This window comes from Tachysurus vachellii, chromosome 15 (assembly GCF_030014155.1).
Source record: "Tachysurus vachellii isolate PV-2020 chromosome 15, HZAU_Pvac_v1, whole genome shotgun sequence".
Lineage (NCBI taxonomy): Eukaryota > Metazoa > Chordata > Actinopteri > Siluriformes > Bagridae > Tachysurus > Tachysurus vachellii.
In genome coordinates this window covers 9,341,960-9,362,573 of record NC_083474.1, presented here as the reverse complement: position 1 = coordinate 9,362,573, position 20,614 = coordinate 9,341,960, and the positions used below count along the sequence as shown (strand labels likewise).

General features: G+C 38.7%; 2 protein-coding genes across 4 annotated transcripts; one reads left to right on the top strand and one right to left on the bottom strand.

The window, feature by feature from the left end:
* Positions 1 to 541: 541 nt before the first annotated feature.
* Positions 542 to 13,930, top strand: supt5h (SPT5 homolog, DSIF elongation factor subunit). 2 transcript variants are annotated; one of them, XM_060888917.1, is made up of 30 exons: positions 542 to 677; positions 1,390 to 1,483; positions 2,206 to 2,365; positions 2,475 to 2,540; positions 3,511 to 3,522; positions 5,066 to 5,135; positions 5,234 to 5,302; positions 5,396 to 5,461; positions 5,578 to 5,608; positions 5,691 to 5,759; positions 5,895 to 6,146; positions 6,252 to 6,341; positions 6,426 to 6,496; positions 6,611 to 6,716; positions 6,787 to 6,880; positions 6,956 to 7,092; positions 7,555 to 7,710; positions 7,839 to 7,985; positions 8,084 to 8,230; positions 8,777 to 8,902; positions 9,029 to 9,113; positions 9,238 to 9,345; positions 10,750 to 10,852; positions 10,973 to 11,100; positions 11,184 to 11,289; positions 11,382 to 11,540; positions 11,646 to 11,814; positions 11,910 to 12,113; positions 12,954 to 13,049; positions 13,685 to 13,930. In XM_060888917.1, the coding sequence occupies exons 2-30, from the start codon at positions 1,403 to 1,405 to the stop codon at positions 13,823 to 13,825; spliced, it is 3,249 nt and encodes a 1,082-aa protein (XP_060744900.1). In that variant the 5' UTR covers positions 542 to 677; positions 1,390 to 1,402; the 3' UTR covers positions 13,826 to 13,930. The 2 variants fall into 2 exon arrangements, with proteins under 2 accessions (XP_060744900.1, XP_060744901.1); XM_060888918.1 differs by lacking the exon at positions 3,511 to 3,522.
* On the bottom strand, positions 13,850 to 19,656 carry rnaset2l (ribonuclease T2, like). Of its 2 annotated transcripts, XM_060888919.1 has the most exons (10): positions 19,569 to 19,656; positions 19,288 to 19,384; positions 18,482 to 18,539; positions 18,243 to 18,310; positions 18,020 to 18,077; positions 17,875 to 17,942; positions 17,287 to 17,400; positions 17,141 to 17,189; positions 16,980 to 17,054; positions 13,850 to 14,367 (listed from the first exon to the last, which is right to left on the bottom strand). In XM_060888919.1, exons 1-10 carry the CDS (start codon positions 19,576 to 19,578, stop codon positions 14,182 to 14,184), a joined length of 783 nt encoding a protein of 260 aa, XP_060744902.1. In that variant the 5' UTR covers positions 19,579 to 19,656; the 3' UTR covers positions 13,850 to 14,181. The 2 variants fall into 2 exon arrangements, with proteins under 2 accessions (XP_060744902.1, XP_060744903.1); XM_060888920.1 differs by lacking the exon at positions 19,569 to 19,656 and having other exon boundaries at positions 19,264 to 19,384.
* Between the last annotated feature and the right edge of the window lie 958 nt (positions 19,657 to 20,614).

The window sequence follows — 20,614 nt, the reverse complement described above, 5'->3', positions numbered from 1 at the left end:
AATAAAATAATACATTATATTAATAAAAGTAAATTGAATAAATACTTTGTATTTGGTTAAATTGTGTTCAGTGATCCTTACTAAACACAACAACACCCCCATTGTTGTTTGTGTGTGTGTGTGTGTGTGTGTGTGTGTGTTTGGGGGGGTTTGGAGATGCCACTCTTGCCTTCAAAACTTGAGAGCCCTGTTTAATGGTTTTAGAGTTCATTTAATTGTATTGTAATTGTATCTGGTGACTCTGTACTGGGAGACATCAGCACTGTCCCTAGGCACAGGTGGTTTAGTAGTTAGAATGCCATGTGCTACTGCAGTCATGGGCTCATTTCCTGTCTCCACCCTGTGTAAGTGGAGTTTGTATGATTTCTCTGTGATTTGGGGGTTGTACTGCTGTCTCCCCAGACAAGTTTAAACACATCCATTATTCGCAGTAAAAATGTATCCAAACAGTTTGGTGCCAGTAGTCATACAGGCATGTATGGAAGTCGTGTTCCTCCAGGACATGAGGTGGCGCTGTTCATCATTTTTTGGACCGGAAGCGGAAAGCGAGTCTGTTTGCGGAGGATGTTCAGTGGAAATAGCCGCAGTGTTCATAGCGGGAGCGAAGCGGTTTAAAACCCTTTATTCTTATAATCGAAGTCTTTGCTGGTGTCTGCTGACATTGTTTACACCCGAAGGTAAACATTTGTATTAATAATAATACTAAATGTTTTATAATAGCGCACATAGTCTTTAACAGCGAGCTGCTACAACATCTGGCTAATTAAATCCTGCTAATGAGACTCTGTTCCTTCAGGATTGAGGTTTAATAAATCATTTTTTTAATCAACCCAACCCTGTCGTTGCAAATAATCTGACAAATTAAATGTTTACTATCTTTGATGTATGTTTTGTTTAAAAGTTTTCATTTCACCAGCTAGCAAACATGCTAACAAGCCACTAGATTAATGTTTGCTAATGTGGCTGAAGGCGCTACGACTTCCTTTAGCTAAATAATAACTCATTAAGTTCGTGTGAAAGCAAGTTCACACATCAGTTTATTATTTCTAGTGTTTAATCTTCACCTATAACATCCTCTATTGTCGTTGGCTAAACTGCTGTTGTCAAGCTCACATTGATGAAATATAATATAATGAAATAAAGTGATCGCTATGTAGTAACTCAGTTTGACTATGACGTTGTGTTCTATCTGCTAGTTGTATTGTGTTTTGCCAGTGCATTTATTACTGTGTGTGTGTGTGTGTGTGTGTGTGTGTATTTATGTATGTATATGTGTGTATGTGGGTATGTGTGTGTGTGTATATGCGTGTGTGTGTGTGTATTTATGTATGTATGTGTGTGTATTTATGTATGTATATGTGTGTGTATGTGTGTGTGTGTACTGAGCAGGTAAATCAGAGTGATGTCTGACAGTGAGGATAGCGACTTTTCAGACAACCAGAGCGAGAGGAGCAGCGAGGCTGAGGAGGTTGAGGAGAATGAAGTAAGACGTTAAAGTTGCTCTACAGTGAAATTGCACGTCTTGCGTTTTAGATTATAAGAGGCAAACATTCAGAGAAAATTTAGTTCATCCAGGGAAAACCTGGGAAAAACATTGTTCAAAACGGGGACATTTTCTACTATATATACACCATATACTTTGATCTCAACTAGAAGTAAACTTGGAGCATTTTTTAAAACATAAAAACCCATTGCACCCAGAAATGAGACGGGAGATGAATAAAGATTCCCTGCATATTTCCATATTTGTAAACTTATCTTCTTATGAAAAAATTCGTCTGTCAGTCTTGAAAAAATTACAAGCAGGTAAAATTATAAAGTTTATATATCACTACAGCATGTAATTATCTAAAAACTTAATCAACTCAAATGAAAAGCACACTTTCAGACATCTTTAGAGCAGATGACATCTATAGGCTGTCTAAAAAAGTAGTGTAAATAAATATATTTGCTCATTACTATGGCAACCAGTATTAGGAACAAAAATTGGCGATTTCTTCAAACAGCGTATAGAGACTTGCGGAGATAAAATCACTATGTAACCTAAAAAAGTGTTAAAGGATTGTAGAGTGACACATGAGTCAGTGCTGTTCACCTCATCCCAAAACTCCAATCTAATGAATGTCTTTTAGATAAACAGTAAAACCAGACATATAAAATTTATGCTTAAGTCTCAACATCTTACTGAGAAGCTTTCACTTTCAGGAGGATGAAGGGCAGGGAAGTGTTGCTGGTAGTGACAAAGCTGAAGAAGAGGGGGAGGACTTGGAGGAAGAGGAGGAGGAGTATGACGAAGAGGAGGAAGAGGACGATGACCGTCCTAGAAAGAAGCCTCGCCACGGAGGCTTCATCTTAGACGAAGCTGGTAAAACTTCTCCACATCTAACATCCAGAATCAATTGCTTCTCATAAAGAACCCAATGCACGCATTTATTTTGTACTTATTTACGGCTCTGGTTCTGTCCCGTGAATAGACGTTGACGATGAGTATGAAGATGAAGATCTGTGGGAGGAAGGAGCCGAGGACATTTTGGAAAAAGGTGAGTTTTTCCACAGAGTGTCTCCTAGTCATGTTTACTGCTTTATTTAATTTAAGAAATAGTTTAATTAATATTTATATATACAATATTACTGTATTAAGATTTATCTTTAAATGCTGATGTGTGTTAAATTACTTTTGCTAGTAATCATTACTGTTAATACAGCTGCAATAACTACTATTAGTTGATCAGGGATAAAAAGGCACGTTAAAGTCCAATGTACAACGTTAGTAAGAAGAATGTATAACTACAGCAAAGTGTTTGTCTAACATGATTTTAACTGGTGCTAGTTCATTTGATTGTATTCCTTGTGCTCATAATTCTTTATCTTTTGTGCATGCCTCCTTCAGTTAACGGTAAACCAACTCCAGATTTCTCTGATCTTTCTGTTTTCTTTGTCTAATTGACTTAAATTCTCACAATTCCCACATTCGATCAATTTCATACCCATTCTACGTGGCTCGTATAACATGTCATGCAGTTGTTTTGCTAATGTTCTATTTGCACACGTTCTAGTCGAGGAGCACGGATGGCAAATACATGTTTTGGCTTTTCTCTCTGGATCTAAGAAAATCCGTAACACTCAACTTTATGTAGTTCTCATTATGATGAATACATTTTATTTACGTTAGGAACGTAAAGCTAATGGTATGTTCTCAAGGGAAACCAACTGTGACCGTTTGCCTGAAATTGCTCCTTTTCGTTAAATAAGTGTAGTGGATTTAGTGAAAAACTCATGCTTATTGCATTGCATCAACTAACAAGGATACTGGCATGACCTCCATCTCTAAAATAAATACCATTCAGTGCCTGCCCGTTATTGATGATTTTTTTTTTCTATTTCCTTTTTCCCCCCCTTTGGTTTATGCTGTGTATGTATCTCTGCCCTTGCCTGCAATTGCTGTATGCACATGAAATTGTATTATGGCTCATGTTCCTCCCTCTACAAATCTCCGATGGACTCGAGCAGAGGAGGCTGAAGGTATGTGTCTCCCTACTGTAATTACACATGCTTCCAGTCTGTCAACTCACATGAAGTACAGTATCTTTAAATGTTTGCTTCATTTTATGACATCCAACATGTGACGCTCCTCATAATTTAAGAGAGTCTACGTGACTGTTTAAGATTATTATCACTACACAAAATCACGCTGCCACGATATCGATATCTAGTGACACTTGTTCCAAAGCAGTGTTTAAAAATTAATTCAGATTGATTAGAGCAGAGGGGGGCACGGTGGCTTAGTGGTTAGCACGTTCGCCTCACACCTCCAGGGTCGGGGTTCGATTCCCACCTCCACCTTGTGTGTGGAGTTTGCATGTTCTCCCCGTGCCTCGGGGGTTTCCTCCGGGTACTCCGGTTTCCTCCCCCAGTCCAAAGACATGCATGGTAGGTTGATTGGCATCTCTGGAAAAAATTGTCCCTAGTGTGTGATTGCGTGAGTGAATGAGAGTGTGTGTGTGTGTGTGTGCCCTGCGATGGGTTGGCACTCTGTCCAGGGTGTATCCTGCCTTGATGCCCGATGACGCCTGAGATAGTTCGGATAAGCGGTAGAAGATGAATGAATGAATGATTAGAGCAGGTGTTTTGAACTTTCCAGCACTGTCACTGAAGCTTATTCTTGTATCCGTAAAGCTCCATCCATTCGAGCTTGTGGAACTGATCCAAAATGATCAGGATAAAATAGCTAATATTGATTTCAAAATAAATAAATACATAGCTTCAATACACCAGACGACCGTGAGCTAAAATGAATAATGGAGGATAATGTGCAGCATAGTTTAGTAGAGTAGAGTAGATTAGGTCTATTTTCATGAATTTAATTAATTTTGTATTTTGTATATTAAGTGTGTATATATATATATATATATATATATATATATATATATATATATATATATATATATATATATATATATATATATAAATTAAAGCCTTTTCAGTAAATTTCAGTAAATACATGTTCATGCTGCCTGATAAAAGGATCAGTTCCTCCTTCACATATTTTACTGATTATTATAAACGTGTTATTGATATATTCACTATTTTTCTCCAGAGCTTCGGCATCTGTTGTGACAATCCAACATGAGATATCACTGTGTCTAAACAAAACAATCATGCACACACACACGTACATATTAATGCAAAATCAAAACAATAAAATAAAATCTGCTATCCAGTTGTTGTGATATCTGAGGGTCCACTCTTAATACTGGTCTGGTTCCTGGTGGTTTACTAATTTGTTTACATTTTCACAAATAGATCGTGCTAAATTTGGTAGACAATATCATGGGCTGATGCAAACAATAACTGTGGGAGTGGGGTGGATTGATTTGAATTTTTTTTTAAATTCCATACCCAACATTAATTCTAATTATTATTTAGCTGCTGAGCTGAGCCAGCTTACATAGCCAGATGTGGCTGATAATAGATTAACATCAAGTTGGATACAAGCTGCTTTCAGATTGTGCATTTTTCCTTCATTTTTTTTCCTGATTGTTATTTTTTGTTCCCCATTGTCTAGTTTCCAACCTTGATCCTGTAACTCTGGATGAGGATCATTCCGGTTCCCGCAGACTGCAGAATCTTTGGAGGTATGAGCGAGCTGACCTGCTGATGTTTGTGATTACTTTTGTCAGCATGAGCCTCTGATGCCATTTAACATTGTTTGTTTTTATTTACCTGCCTGTAGAGATTCCAGAGAGGAAGCTTTGGGAGAGTATTATATGAGGAAATATGCCAAGTCTTCAGGAGGAGAACAGTATGTTATCCTTTCATCAGTATTTATTTTTTCTTCATATAGTCACCCCTATCACATACTGTGTTATAACACTTTAATCTTTCTTGCTCTCAGTTTCTATGGCGGATCAGAGGATCTGTCTGATGACATTACTCAGCAACAGCTGCTCCCTGGTGTTAAGTAGGTTTTATTCTGTCAGTCTTTTTTCTCAAATGTGATGAAGTTATAGACTTCCATACTGTACATACGCACTTATTTACTTCATTTTTTTTTTTTTGCCCTGTGCTGTATTTCAGAGATCCAAATTTGTGGACTGTCAAATGTAAGGTATGTGCAGGTGTAGATTAATTTAAGTAGTTATGAAAAGATTTTCGCACTGCATTTTTCTCATGTTAACATTTCTGTTTAGATCGGGGAGGAGAGAGCAACTGCCATTGCACTGATGAGAAAATTCATTGCCTACCAGTGCACTGACACAGTAAGTTAATTACATTGATATCCTGCAGCGTCCAGGAAAAAAAATATACGTAATGGTGTACACATTTAGTCAACGTATATTTATTTAGAATATCACCTCATTATTATTTCTTCTCTCTTTTCTATCTCAACACAGCCACTTCAGATTAAATCAGTAGTGGCTCCTGAGCATGTGAAAGGATATATCTATATAGAGGCATATAAGCAGACCCATGTGAAAGCTGCCATAGAAGGAGTCGGAAACCTGCGAATGGGCTACTGGAACCAGCAAATGGTGCCCATTAAGGAAATGACTGATGTTCTTAAAGTGGTGAAAGAAGTAACAAACCTCAAACCTAAATCCTGGGTCCGGCTTAAAAGAGGCTTGTACAAAGATGATATTGCACAGGTGGGTTTCATAAGTTCACCAACGTTTAAACAGAAACAAAGATACTGCTTTGATTTAATTTCTATTTTGAAATTGGAAAAACTTTTACAAAAATGTATGTTTTAGGTTGACTATGTGGAACCAAGCCAAAATACAATATCACTGAAAATGATTCCTCGAATTGATTTGGACCGAATCAAAGCAAAGATGAGCATGGTAAGAGATGTAATATATGTAATGATAATCTGATCAAGTGTTTTCTCACCTAAAGCCCATTTTAACCACTATTCACTCTTACAGAAAGACTGGTTTGCAAAGAGAAAAAAGTTTAAGAGGCCAGCGCAGAGACTGTTTGATGCTGAGAAGATCAGGTAAGAGGGAATGAAGTGTCTTTGTAAGACCGTTTCTTGGTTCCTGTGTTCTGTTCCTGTGTGTGTTTTTTAAGAAATATAATTCCTTATAATGCATAATTTCAATTTCTTTAGGTCACTTGGAGGGGAAGTTAGCCACGATGGTGATTTTATGATATTTGAAGGCAACCGATATAGTCGCAAAGGCTTCCTGTTTAAAAGCTTTGCCATGTCTGCTGTGGTAAGACCCATCTGCATGTATTTACAGATTGTCTAATGATGAGCGGCAGGTTTAATTTAATTTCCTTTAGATCACAGACGGTGTTAAACCAACTCTTTCTGAACTGGAAAAGTTTGAGGACCAGCCTGAGGGCATTGACCTAGAAGTGGTGACAGAAACAACAGGTTTGAATTACTTTGTGAATGCATAAGGGTGAAGGAGCTGTTGATATGGGATAAGTTACTGACTGATCTCTACAGGTAAAGAGCGGGAGCACAACCTCCAGGCTGGGGACAATGTGGAGGTGTGCGAGGGTGAGCTGATCAACCTTCAGGGGAAAATTCTCAGTGTTGATGGCAGCAAGATAACAATCATGCCCAAGCATGAGGACCTGAAGGTACATGCACATAACCGGATACCAACGAGACGTCGAGATTTGTTGCTGGAATTTGTTGCATATCTTTTTTTTATTTCCTGCATGAGCCACCTTAGCAGGGGTGGTTCAGGCATTAGTTACATAAAACAGTAGTATTGGTAGTGGTAGTGGTTTTCCCCTGGTGGTCAAGAGGCAAGATCCTGTGCTCTTATTGCTCAGTTTCAATTCTCAAGCAGTGATCAAATCTAGCCACTGAAGTGTTAACTCTCACTGCCCTTCCCAAGGCAGGAAAAAGTGGGAGGGTTGTGTCGGGAAGGGAAACCTTCATGAACCCTCTGCCAAATCAGTAATGCAGATCAGACGTGGGGATCCGGACAGGGAACAACTGAAATAACATTACTAATAAAAGTAGTTGTTGTAGGGCCAACTAATGTATTAATATTACTACACTTTTTAACAATATTTTTCTTTTATTGTCTTTAGGACCCTCTAGAGTTTCCAGCGCATGAATTGAGGAAGTACTTCCGTATGGGAGACCATGTGAAAGTCATTGCAGGTCGTTTCGAAGGCGACACTGGTCTTATTGTTCGTGTTGAAGAAAACTTTGTAATTCTCTTCTCTGATCTCACAATGCATGAGGTGGGTTGCTTCACGATTGCAGAGACCTTCCAATGTACCCTTGTTCAACACGTGATTATTTGATCATATTCTTTTATCTCATCACTAGTGCATATTCCATGATGATTATCATATTGTCTGTATTGCAGCTTAAAGTCTTGCCCCGAGACTTACAGCTGTGTTCAGAGACTGCATCTGGGGTGGATGCAGGAGGACAGCACGAATGGGGGGAGTTGGTACAGCTGGATCCACAAACCGTGGGTGTCATTGTCCGGCTGGAGAGAGAGACGTTTCAGGTAGTGGCTTCCCAGTCATCTGATTGGATCTTTAAATGCGCAGTAAATGTAAGGTTTTTCTATGATGCTGATCCTGCAACATTTGGACCTTCTCCCAGGTACTTAACATGCATGGTAAGGTGCTCACAGTGAGGCACCAGGCGGTGAATAGACGGAAGGACAATCGCTTTGCTGTTGCCCTGGATTCTGAGCAGAACAACATCCATGTGAAGGACATCGTCAAAGTCATAGATGGACCACATTCTGTGAGCAAATTTCTGCCTGTGAATCTCAATCAAAAATAAGAATATTTGAGGTAAAATATAAAAAGTAGTCGGAGCAGCACTGTGGTTTTTAGGCTGCTTGGAACTGGAGCTATGAACTGGAGCTATATCAAGATGGAGGAAATTATAAATAATGCCATGTCAAGACATGTCAAGCTGATACTCTTGCGCAAAAAAATCCAAAGGAACATTAAAGTATTTGTTAAAGGGTGTGGACACTTTGCAAGAGTTTTTCCCTCTAAAATTGTTGTTTCACATTCACATTGTTTTTCACATTATATTTATAGGAATCACAATGTTGAAAAAATTATGAACAGACACTTTGTAACAATCATTACATTTAATAGCCCAGCATAGTGACAATGTTGTGTTTGGCAGGTTTACCAGACCTTTGGATTATTTATCTAGCCACCAATGTCTTGAGTACTATTAAAGTGAAGTAATGAGATCCTCAAAGACTGATGTCTACAGTAGATTTAACGTGGAAAAAATTATAACAGATGTGTTTTTGACGTTTGTGTTTGACAGGGCAGAGAGGGAGAAATTCGCCATCTCTTCCGAGGCTTTGCCTTCCTTCACTGTAAGAAGCTTGTTGAAAATGGAGGCATGTTTGTCTGTAAGACACGCCATCTTGTGCTGGCTGGGGGTTCAAAGGTAAGTGTAATGAAGCAGCTTGTGGTTTGTCCTCTTCCTCCACATACCACTGCAAACAAAAGCCCCTGTATTTTTACTTATAGAATATTAAATGCTAAATTAATTGTTGTTATTTTGATATTGAAGCCTAGAGATGTGACCAATTTCACTGTTGGGGGTTTTGCTCCCATGAGTCCTCGAATTAGCAGTCCAATGCATCCAGGAGGAGGGGGTAAGTGATGTTGTGCCCCAACAATGTCATGAATAATTTTAAATGAAATATTTAAACAAGTAGATGATGTGTGAATTTAGAAAAAAAAATTATTATAAATTTTCTGTTATATCTGCACCACAAGGTCAAATGCAGAGGGGAGGTGGTGGTGGAGGAATGGGGCGTGGCCGTGGAAGACGAGACAATGATCTGATTGGACAGACAGTCAGGATATCCCAAGGACCATACAAAGGTAGGAGGGTGATGGTTTGGGTGACCATCATGTACAGTCAGTGTGTGCCAGTTTAGAGAGAAATGTATTCAATCTAATTGGGAGGACCCTGACATCACAACAATAAACTTCATCAAAGAGAACATGGCTGGTAAAGTCAATCATCAAAACTTAACCCAATGCATGTATTTCAGCTTCTGAATAGAAGACTGAAAGAAGAAACAAACAACAAATGGACAAAGCTATAGTACAGGCCTATAAATGTATATAGTAAAAGGAGTTTGGTTTGGCTTGAAGTTGACTGAAAACAAGAGATGTACAAATACTTTTGCTCACCGAAAAAGTATTTCTTAAATGAATCTAGATGTCAATATCATGAAATGAAAGCTAAGAGAGTGTCACTTATTAGCCTTTTGATCTCCAACATTAGGGGCTTTGCTGGTCCAATACATTCTGAGGAAACTTAATCATTTATATACATTATGTAATATATATACACTGACATGCTGCTCATATTCATGTTATTATCTAATCAATTAATCTGCTGCCTTCGTTGCAACGCATAAAACCATGTAGATATGATTGTCATAGGTGTTCACTGTTCTTTATTAGCCTTCCTATGCCCCTTTTCCACCAGAAAGAACCATGTCTGAACCGTGTTCAGAGCTAGTGCTGGTTCAAAGTTGGTTCCACTGGTGATCCTTCTAAGAACCGGTTTGCCTTTTAGAGCCATCATAGAGCCGAGTCTGACGTCACTGTATACGCGTCACGTTTCCCAGCAACGTTAGCGCAGCAGCGGCAAACACAAACACAACAATGGTGGATGTTGCTTTACTGTTAATGCTCATGGCTTTGTGAACCTACATTGGCATCCAAACGCGGCGAATCCAACGTGTACGTGCAGCTCCATTTAATTTGTATAAACAGAGGTTGTAATCGAAAAAGTACATAACATTATTTTATCATTAACACAGAAAAAAGTTAACCTTAGCATGTAGCTACCTAATATCATATGTGCTGATAATTGATCATATTGCGGTAAAGTAAAAGTGTATTAAACATTAGTATACTTAAGGTACATTATCTAACAGTAGGCCCGCCCACAGCCCCTGATGCAAGCGGTTCTTAAGTCTAGACCAGCAGCGTTTTGGTGCTACTTAAGTACCATTTTTCCTGGTGCAGAGCTGGTGCTTTGGCTGTCGAAAAAAGAAAGAACTTGTTCTAAATTAGGCTCTGGCTCCGAACCAGCACTCAAACTGCCTCGGTGGAAAAGGGGCAGTAGTCATCTGATCTGAATGAACTTTGGGATCTGATAGAATGGGAGATGCGCAAAATGAAAGTGCACCTGAATAATCTGCAGAAAATGTGTGATGCATATTCCTCAATGTTCTTTGATTAAAGACTCTGATTATTGTCCTTGTACAGGTTACATTGGGGTGGTCAAAGATGCCACAGAATCAACAGCAAGAGTAGAGCTGCACTCAACCTGTCAGACTATTTCTGTGGACCGCCAGCGTCTGACCAGCGTGTATGTTATCCTTTAATGTTGAATCTCCGTTCTCAGATGCACAAAAATTGCAAAGCATTAAAATCAAATGAAATCTGATAAGTATAGCCTTTCAAATGTATTTTTTCTTTTATGATTCAGTGGTGCAAAGAGACACGGTGGAATGACATCCATTCATGGTCGGACTCCAATGTATGGCTCCCAGACACCAATGTACGGTTCAGGCTCTCGTACGCCGATGTATGGCAGCCAGACACCCATCCACGACGGTAAGGCCAATCTAGAGGCATCATTAAAGCTTTTACCTTTCCTGTGTTATTGGCTGGTTTTCCGGAAGTCTGATTTGTTTCAGGAAGCCGAACACCTCATTACGGCTCCCAGACACCGCTGCATGATGGAAGCCGGACACCTGGGCAGAGTGGAGCTTGGGACCCCAACAATCCAAACACACCATCAAGGCAAGAGAGAAAGACTTGCATGTAGAATAGGCCAGTTTAATGCACAATTAATGCATCTGTTTGTCCTAACATTGATGTTCTTTTCTCCTCAGGCAAGATGAGGATTATGAGTTCAGCTATGATGACGAGCCCTCCCCGTCTCCTCAGGGTTATGGGGGCACGCCTAATCCTCAGACCCCTGGCTATCCAGAAGTGCCCTCTCCACAAGTCAATCCCCAATACAATCCCCAAACCCCTGGAACTCCTGCAATGTGAGAACATTTCTGGGCATTTATTAGTACGTGGTCGTGTTTGTTTAGGCCTGATTGACTGCTGTATTTGGGGCATAATTTTCGGGTTGTATAATTATTCTACAGGTACAACACAGACCAGTACTCTCCATATGCAGCACCGTCTCCACAGGGCTCTTACCAGCCTAGCCCTAGTCCGCAGAGTTATCACCAGGTGGCCCCAAGTCCAGTGGGTTACCAAAACACCCACTCACCAGCCAGCTACCACCCAACACCATCACCCATGGCATACCAGGTACTTTTTTGTTGTTTTTTTCATTGCCTTTTGCTTACATATGCCTTTACAAATGAGGTGTGAATTAATATGATGGTTAACTGTATAACCTTTAGGCAAGTCCAAGCCCCAGTCCGGTAGGCTATAGCCCCATGACTCCTGGGGCACCGTCCCCAGGTGGCTACAACCCTCACACCCCCGGCTCAAACATCGACCAGACCTCCAGTGATTGGGTCACTACAGACATTCTGGTGCGGGTCAAGGACACATTTCTGGATGGAGGCGTCATCAACCAGACTGGTGTCATTCGCAGTGTGACTGTAAGCTGATTTCTCAACACTCATGAATTTGGACTCTGACTTTGTGCTATTTCAAAACATTGCTAAATCTGTTTCTGAAGCCCTTTCTTTGTTGATTTACAGAGGACTGTGTGTTTTGTGCCAAAATAGATTGCTATATTTCCTCCTATTTGGACTACCTTGGTCTATTCTGGTTATAACACAGTGGGTCATATGGTTTTGGGTGATTTTGGCAGGCTTGGATGTTTTCTCTTCTCTTGTTTGATATCCTTCAACAATGAGATCTCGTACATTCTTGGAAGCTCTTTGTGGACCGTGGATTGGCAGTTGGATAGAAAAAGATGACAGTCTTACAGAATCAGCTTGTCTTTATTTAGGGATAATCTGAATCATGTTGTTGATGACAGGTGTATTATCATAACATTTTAATACATGTGTAGTAAATGAATGTGAGTAGTAAATGCACACATCAAGGATATTGTAAGTTTTTTTCCCCAGAATTCCCCACGTTTTTTTTTTTTTTGTTTTTTTTTTGTGAGCAGTTAATAGAGCTAATGAACTGGTAATTAGCATTCTGTTAACAACTGATTCGTTTCATCCTTATCAACTGATCTGATTTATATGCATTGCACGATTTATCATAAGCATGCAAAATATAATCTCCAAACACGTCTAAGCAACATTTTTACTATTGTAAAAGTTCTAGATCATATGTCTTTAGTGTTTGGGTATTTATGTTGTATCTTTATAAGGGCTAAGATAAATGTGAAGATTATTTTTGTGTTGAATACTTTTAAGTTGTGAATGTTAGCGCTGCAGTAGGTGCTGATCTCCTGCACTCGATTTGTGTTCTGCACACAGGGTGGGATGTGCTCAGTATATCTGCAGGACACAGAGAAGGTTGTCAGCATCTCGAGTGAACATCTGGAGCCTGTGACTCCAACCAAAAATAACAAGGTACAGTTGCTTTCTATTAACTAATCATCTGGAACAAATGTTGTGCCAAGCTCTGAAAGGAAGTGGCCCGCTGTTTTTGGAGACTGAATTTGTAGTACATTTTATGAGATTTTATGTAATAATATAACAAATAGTGTATTAAATAGTGTGCTCTTTATCAGTATCAGGACCTATAGTAGTATTATAATAAGTGCTAATATGTACATAACCACACGGTAGTCCTCATTTCATTGCAGAAATGTAGCGAGTAAGTAGGCTAACTGAATTAGATACCTTGGGGTCTGTTCCAAAGTCTAAGAAACAAACACCAATTGTACAGTCTTCCTTCATTCAACTTTGCCCTTGGAATAACAAGGGTCGCTTGCTGGAAGAACGGAGGCACTTTAAATTATTATCATCAGCCAACAATTCAATAATAGGTTGTTTTTTCCAACGACTGTAATTAAATGAAAAATATATGGCTCTTCTGCCTTATCTTCATGAGCCTGACTTTAAAAACCACTGACTTTCCTCTAACGCATGCAGATTTGGTTGTGAGATGAAATCATATTGTGACTAAAAAGAACAGCTGCTGAGGCTGTCGAAGCACTGAAAGGGCTATGTCTCATTGTGTAATGTGTGGGTGTGGCGTGTAGGTGAAGGTGATTTTGGGAGAAGACCGAGAGGCCACCGGTGTCCTGCTCAGTATCGACGGAGAGGACGGCATCGTCCGAATGGAACTGGACGAGCAGCTCAAAATTCTCAACCTCCGCTTCCTCGGAAAACTAGAAGTGTGAACAAACGAACTCTATATAGCTGCATCATGCTCACCAAGATTTATTTTTTTTATTTGTGGTTTTGAGTTCTATCCTAGAGTTAAATAAAAAAGGTAATTCAAATGATTTGCTTTTTTTTAGTCAGTGTTGTTTTAGTGGCTATAGAACATCACCACTGTCTTGCTTTTTGGCAAATGGATTACATGACAATAAAAGAAAGAAAAAAAAAACTGCAGTTTGGCTTTAGAAATTCTTTCATCATGACCAATTCTTTTCCTTTGTCTTAAACTGTGTGTACTAGCATATAAGCAGATTACTCAGAGTGGCACTGAAAGCCTCTTAGTCACTACCAGTGAGAACATTGACTAATGCTGTGTTCAGGTGCATGGTTGTTGTGGATGCTTGTGGTTTATAGGGAAGTAGAAAATGGTGGTGTTCCTGGGACAGGGGTGTCCAGAAGAAGTGTTTGTCACTCTGCTGCTCTCGAGTTTCTCTGCCGCAGGGCATCCAAGAGTCACATTCTTTGAGACATCGATCTTTAATTGAAGCCATGCCTCCCTTTCCTAAAAGCAAAGAAGAGAGCTTTATGTTTATTCCATCTCCAACAGAGATTAATTACTGTTTAATAAAATAAATTCTACTCTCCAGGAATGCAGACGATTATTAATTCTTGTGACTTGAGCTGTCTGCACATCCATTATATAAACCTATCTAAATCTATTTGTGCTGTTGGCAATAACCACATAATTATCCTATAATTAGTAACTTCAATACAATGGACAGTATTTCCCTGGAGAAAGATTTATAAATACAGTGAACAATGATCTGTAAAGTAAGGTTTAAATTTATAAAGCATGCTGTAAAATCCTTAAATAACACTTAAATATGTTTGTTATTCACGTGTAATGCAGTTCTAGCCTTGTTAATAGTGCTAGACGTCTGAGGAAGATTATATGCTTTTTACAATGCTTTTCAAACTCTTAGTGGAATGACTGTCCCTCAGAGATGGAATGAACCTGAACAGCAAAAAAAATATAAGGCAACTTAAGAGAGCATTACGTTTACGGTATTTAGAAGATATCTTTAACCTGAGAAACTTGCATTCTAAGTTGTAAGTGGCTTTGGTTAAAAGTGTCTTGTAGTGGAAATTTTAAATATCATGAGTGTTTTTATATAACGTTATGTGCTTTTACAGTATTCTGTGTGAAAGACTAATGAGAAAGACCAAGAGGCCCTTATTCCAACTGTTATGGGAACATTAAGGGATTATGTGTGCAGGTGTTTAATAAGAGCTGAAAATGGTGTGTGGACTTGTTGAGGTGATAACTCAAAGGGATACATCTTCAGTAACCAGGGAGGGTGCAGGAAAAAACACACGCACACCTGGGGTACAAACATGAGAGCTAAGACAATAATTTTTGCCTCTTCACTGTGTATAACTTTGCACTGTATGGAGGAAGCCTTTCACTGGAGCAAAATAAAATTCTTTGCAACCACAACTGCAACCACATTTTTGGAGGTTTTGTGTGCCAGTCTCGTGGTTGATCCCTGATCGGTCTGGTCCGGACCAACCCGGTTTACTTCGTCAAACCAGAGGACTGGACAATCAGGAGCAACAATCTCAGCAACGGGATTCTGAGCTAAGTGGTAAGATTTCGATTTATTTATATTCTCCATTTTTTCCACCTTAAGACAACGGTTCCAGGAACCGGTAAAGTTACATGAAGGTTCCCAGAACCTCTCTCTTATAAACTGTTTTCTAATTTCTATGTAAAGCACTTTGACCTCTGTGTATGAAATGTGCTATACAAATAATCATGTTAACCTTTGTCAGCAAGCTTTAAGGAACGCTGCCTCTGCATGTTGACAAGCATAGCGAAGGCGGTTGTCTGTTGATTGATTGTTGAAAGGAAAAAAATAAAGAAGAATGTTACAGACATGGGTGGTGGAGGAAGCAAAGATTAGAGTGATGATTTTTTATGGGCATGTAAACATCCTAATGTTCAATTTATGATAACTAATTATGGACCCCGTGACCCGAGGATGTTCGGATAAGCGGTAGGAAATGAGTGAGTGAGTGAGGCCGTTAACCACAGGAGTGGGTCCGCCGGGAAGACAGACATCTAATATCAGCAAATGTGAAGATGTAATGAACTATTGCACAAACGTATGTCCTCTGGTATGACCTAAAGCCTGGCGAGTGGATCATGCTGAAAGACTGCAGGAGAAAGAACTGAAAGGCCAAGTTGGCTGGGACTGCTCCAGTTTCTGCTGACTACACCCACCGCTGTGAAGCCATTGCAAATGGCCAGCCATTGCAAATGGGTTCCAATGCCAAGCCAAGAGTAAAAGGACAAATCAGCTGAGACACCCACGGAAAATGGGCATCGATCTATGGCAACAAATTCATAGTGAACTTACATTTACACCCACCTTTAGAAGATATTCTACTCTGCCAGAGCTCACTGACTGCCTTGAAAGAAAACAATATTTTTGGGAAAGATCCTATTGTTGTGGCAAGAACTGTCATTGTTAGGAGACTGCAGAGCACCGATAACAGTAACCTGAATCAGAAATACATGCTAGTGGCTGATCTCTCCATGATTGAATTCATACCATGACACTGTTGTCACAGATATAATTGACACTGAGTACAGAAACAGTTGGGTAGGATGCTCTTTCCACCTGGGGTGAAACTAAGCCCCTATGAGTAAGAATCTAAGTCCAGCTGTCACCGTCTGTGAATGGTGGAGCTGTTCCTCTGCACGTGCGGGAAGAAACCTCGTCAACACCTACTTTACCATTCCAGAAGAATTAAGTGGAGAGATTTCTAAAATCATCACACACATTACACAGTAAAATAAAATTCTTTACTTCTTTGCTTTTACCACCACTGTGAGTCTGAGTGTGTTTTATACATCCAGATCAAAACTGCCACCACAGTCTGCTAAATATATAAATGCAATGTGCCTTGTGCAGCCATTTAAAACTAATGCCTTGGAAAAATATAATCCAACATACAAGCATAATGAAACTGGAAAAAAAAACAACTGATTGGATGTAAAGTGAAATGCAATTTGTTTCTTAATCCATTCTCTATATGTTGTCTTGTGAACAGAGTTAATAATCATTAAAGGACACCATGTTACAGCCTTTAACAACATTATTAACTCACCTTTTCATCCTTTACACACTGTAACACAAAGTTATCTCCAAGCAGTGGTTTCAGTGCACCGTGCAGGTCGTCATACTAAAACCACAAAATAAAGCTTCATTTGAGCCATTCGGTTTTATTGCAGTGAATAAAAAATGGCAAGGGAACATCAGTAAATTTACCTTATACGAAGCGTTGCAGGATGGTTTAATGCCTGCTTTTTCCAAGAAGCTATTCAAGTAAAAATAAGAGTTCATGTTCAGGCCAGTTTCCCAGTGCTGTATCCAGAAGCACACTGTGCTGTGGTAAAAGGCTCCGTGACACTTACATATCAACACTGAAGAGGAGTCGGAGCTTGAGAACCGCCTTAAAGTAGAGAAAAGGGGAACTCATGTTCTCCACACAGCCTGCACATGTTCCGTGTTTAAACCATTCATCTTTCCTGAAAAAAAGCCATGAGAGGTTAAAACCAGTCAGTCTTAAATATGTGATACACCACTTCATTGTGTTTAGTGAGTAAGAAACATAAACTGCAGGATGTGGTGCTTTAGGAAATTGATCAACAGCAAGTTATTGCTTTTACACCACAGAAACACCATCTATTATTTTTTTTTATTTTATTAAATAAAATTTTGTCTTGTCATTGGAAAGTCCTCTGTTCTAAAGACTTCCCATGTCGAATATTATAATTTTTTTGTTTTTTTGATGAATAAGTTTCTTTCTTTCTTTTATTTTTATGAGGCTTCAATTGTTTGAATTTCCAAGTAAGTTTCCTCTTCCTTGTCGTTTTTCAGAAAAATAATCCTAACCGTACATCAGGTGGCAAAGTGACAGGAAACTCTGCTCACCACCGTTTAATCTGACACGCGTCATCAGATTTTATGCACAATGTGTGTTTTATACATGGGCTCATTACCAGAATATGAAGTTGCTCCTTGTTTTTATTAATGAAGGCCAAAGCTGAGAGATTTCTGGCTCCAATTCCTGGAAAAGCAAAAGTTCAAGAAAATGTGTGATGTTTTTTAGCCAAATTTGTTCTAAAGTCTAGCGGATCCGATTACCTGAAGATGAGAATGAAATATTGGCCAACAGTTGCAGCAGTAATGATCCTTCAAAGGCCTTCAAGAACCACAAGAAGAAAGGAAGAACATTTTCCTACTTACTAGTGGCGTGTCTTTTCCAAACATATTGTAAATGTAATTATTTCACTAAACTATGCTGTAAAATTATAAGAAAAACAACAAGAAATATGAACTGATTGATTCTTCTCATGCAAATATTTACCAAAGGCCATGGATGGTCCAGTCTTGGATATTCTCCGGTATCCTGCAAATGTTTTTTTTGTCGATGTTCTGTAGGAAATCAGTATGCACAGGATAAACACATAAAAGTACACACTTAATACAATTATTTACAAGATCTCAATCAAAGAAAGTGTGTGTCAGCACTCTGTGATAAATACACATATACTTGTTGATCTGCATTGGACCATTTTCCAAACTTTCCTGCTTTATTTGACTCACCAGACAGAAGCTTCCTGGCCACTGCAGTGTGAAGAGCATGCAGGTCCAGTTACAAGAGCTGCACGGACAGTTTCAGTAAAAAAAAAACCTTTAATGCATGCTGTTTATAGAAATATTTTCCATCATGGTTGACTGTATGATAGGTGAAAGACATTTCGGTCTAAACTTGCTATACACAAAATATCTAAATAAATTCTAAAATAAAAAAATAGCATTTTAGATTTTTTTTTTTTAAAAAGTGTTAAACTAATAAAAATCTTTTTTTAAACAAATATAGCTGTGTAATTATTATATTTGTTAAAATACAGCATGTATATAGATAAATCTTCTATCATTTTAGACATCAATCTTTTTAAAACAGTTATGTGAAATTTTAGACTTTAAACTTTTTAACCTCATTTTACTGCAAACTTTACTTTAAGTAATTTTTTTTATTAATACAACACTCTAGAATCTGGATCTTTTTATAATCGTTTCAGTAATAAAGTTCAATAATAAAGCTTCTGAATAATTGAATAGATTCAGGAAATAAAGCTGCTGTTAGATGTGTAGACTGTATTCAGGAAGCATTTTATGGCATTCATGACTATTAGTATGTTAAAATATGATGTATTCAATTTTAAAATACTTTACAAGCAGCGAGTTGTTTTCTTTTTTTGGTTCGCACATTTACCCTTTATAGAGGGTTCGAAGCAGAACGACTTTAAAGCACAAAAAAATCCCTTAACTACCAAAGAATAAATAAAATATTATATAAAAGCAAACTAGAAGCAGAAACAGACCTTGATTAAATAAGTGAACCTTACTGTCTTATCTCACTCGTAGGCCAGTGTGGCTGATCCTGTGTGAAAACCCATCCAATGAGCAGAACAGTAGAACAAACCCAGATGGTGGACATTTTATCTGAAGTAATATCAGATACATCAACACTTTCAGAAGCCTTGTAAACATCATGCTGAAAGTAGCTCGTACAGATAAATAAACTTCAATATGTACAGGATTTAACGTGCAAAGTCATGTTCCTCAAAACATTTCAATTTCATCTCAATCCAAACATTTGACTTAAAAATCACTGAGAGGTACTTACAGAAGGCCATGGCAGTGCTGCACTTCTCACAGATTACAGATCAACATCGCACTCGCTTCTCTTTTCACCTGATGTTTACAAAGCAGAACTGCAACCAAAGAACCACATGTCAGTTTCCATATTTAAACGTCAACAGAGAAGTGATACAATCATTAGGGTTGTACAGTCACTAACAATTCCTTACAGTACAATGTCATACATCAGGGGTGTTTTTGTAACATTATGGCTGATCAGGGAGCAGATATACATACAGCCATAACATTAATTCCCTGACAGCATATAACACTGATGATCTCTATACAGTTTCACCTGTCAAGAAGTGTGATATATTATAAGGCAGCAATTGAACGGCCAGTTTTGGAAGTTGACCGTGTCCATGCTGACCGCCGTCCATCAACAAAAGTGCCTACGATCACGTGAGCATGTGAGTATCAGAACCTGTCATGGAGCAATGGAAGAAGGGGGTCTGGTCTGATGACTCATGATTGCTACCTCATGCCCGGTGTTCCTACATGATGTAAAAGCAAAGGGCGCATGCAACTATGATCAGTCCAGTTACCGGGGTGTTTTCGGTAGGTGGAAAGAATCTGAAGAACTGAAGGAAACCCATGCACACACAGGAAGACATGCAGACATTAGCTCAGGATCAAACCGGGGACCCTCGAGTAGGTTACAAGTTACAGGACACGTTTGTTTAAGATCATTTTAATGTGAGAAACTTTTTTGTCTCAGTTTTCTTTATTGGAATCTTTCTTTATTAATATCATTATAATTACATGATTTTATCAGCTTGATCAAATTGATTTTAATTTTAATTATGGTTAAATGCCATAAAAATTCTATTCTGAAACTGTTTATACAACCACGAATAATGCAAATAGCATAAATAAATGACACTGGCTGCTTATACTGTAGCAGTAAAATCGTTTTTTTAAACAGATGTCAGAACTTTCACACTGAAGTTAAGCGTCAGCTAACATTCAGTTCTCTGTTTCAAACCACAGAAATCACAGGACCGCTTGTTTATTTTCACTTGCCCATGTCAC

What these genes read in the sequence shown, in the direction of transcription:
- supt5h (XM_060888917.1), top strand. Translation starts at nt 1,403, where the DNA reads ATGTCTGACAGTGAGGATAGCGACTTTTCAGACAACCAGAGCGAGAGG. An exon ending in TTTGATGCTGAGAAGATCAG is followed by an intron (nt 6,497 to 6,610) that starts GTAAGAGGGAAT and finishes CAATTTCTTTAG; the next exon opens with GTCACTTGGAGGGGAAGTTA. An exon ending in CCAGACACCCATCCACGACG is followed by an intron (nt 11,101 to 11,183) that starts GTAAGGCCAATC and finishes GATTTGTTTCAG; the next exon opens with GAAGCCGAACACCTCATTAC.
- rnaset2l (XM_060888919.1), bottom strand. An exon ending in TGGACCATCCATGGCCTTTG is followed by an intron (nt 18,078 to 18,242) that starts GTAAATATTTGC and finishes TGGTTCTTGAAG; the next exon opens with GCCTTTGAAGGATCATTACT. An exon ending in CTCCTCTTCAGTGTTGATAT is followed by an intron (nt 17,190 to 17,286) that starts GTAAGTGTCACG and finishes TTACTTGAATAG; the next exon opens with CTTCTTGGAAAAAGCAGGCA.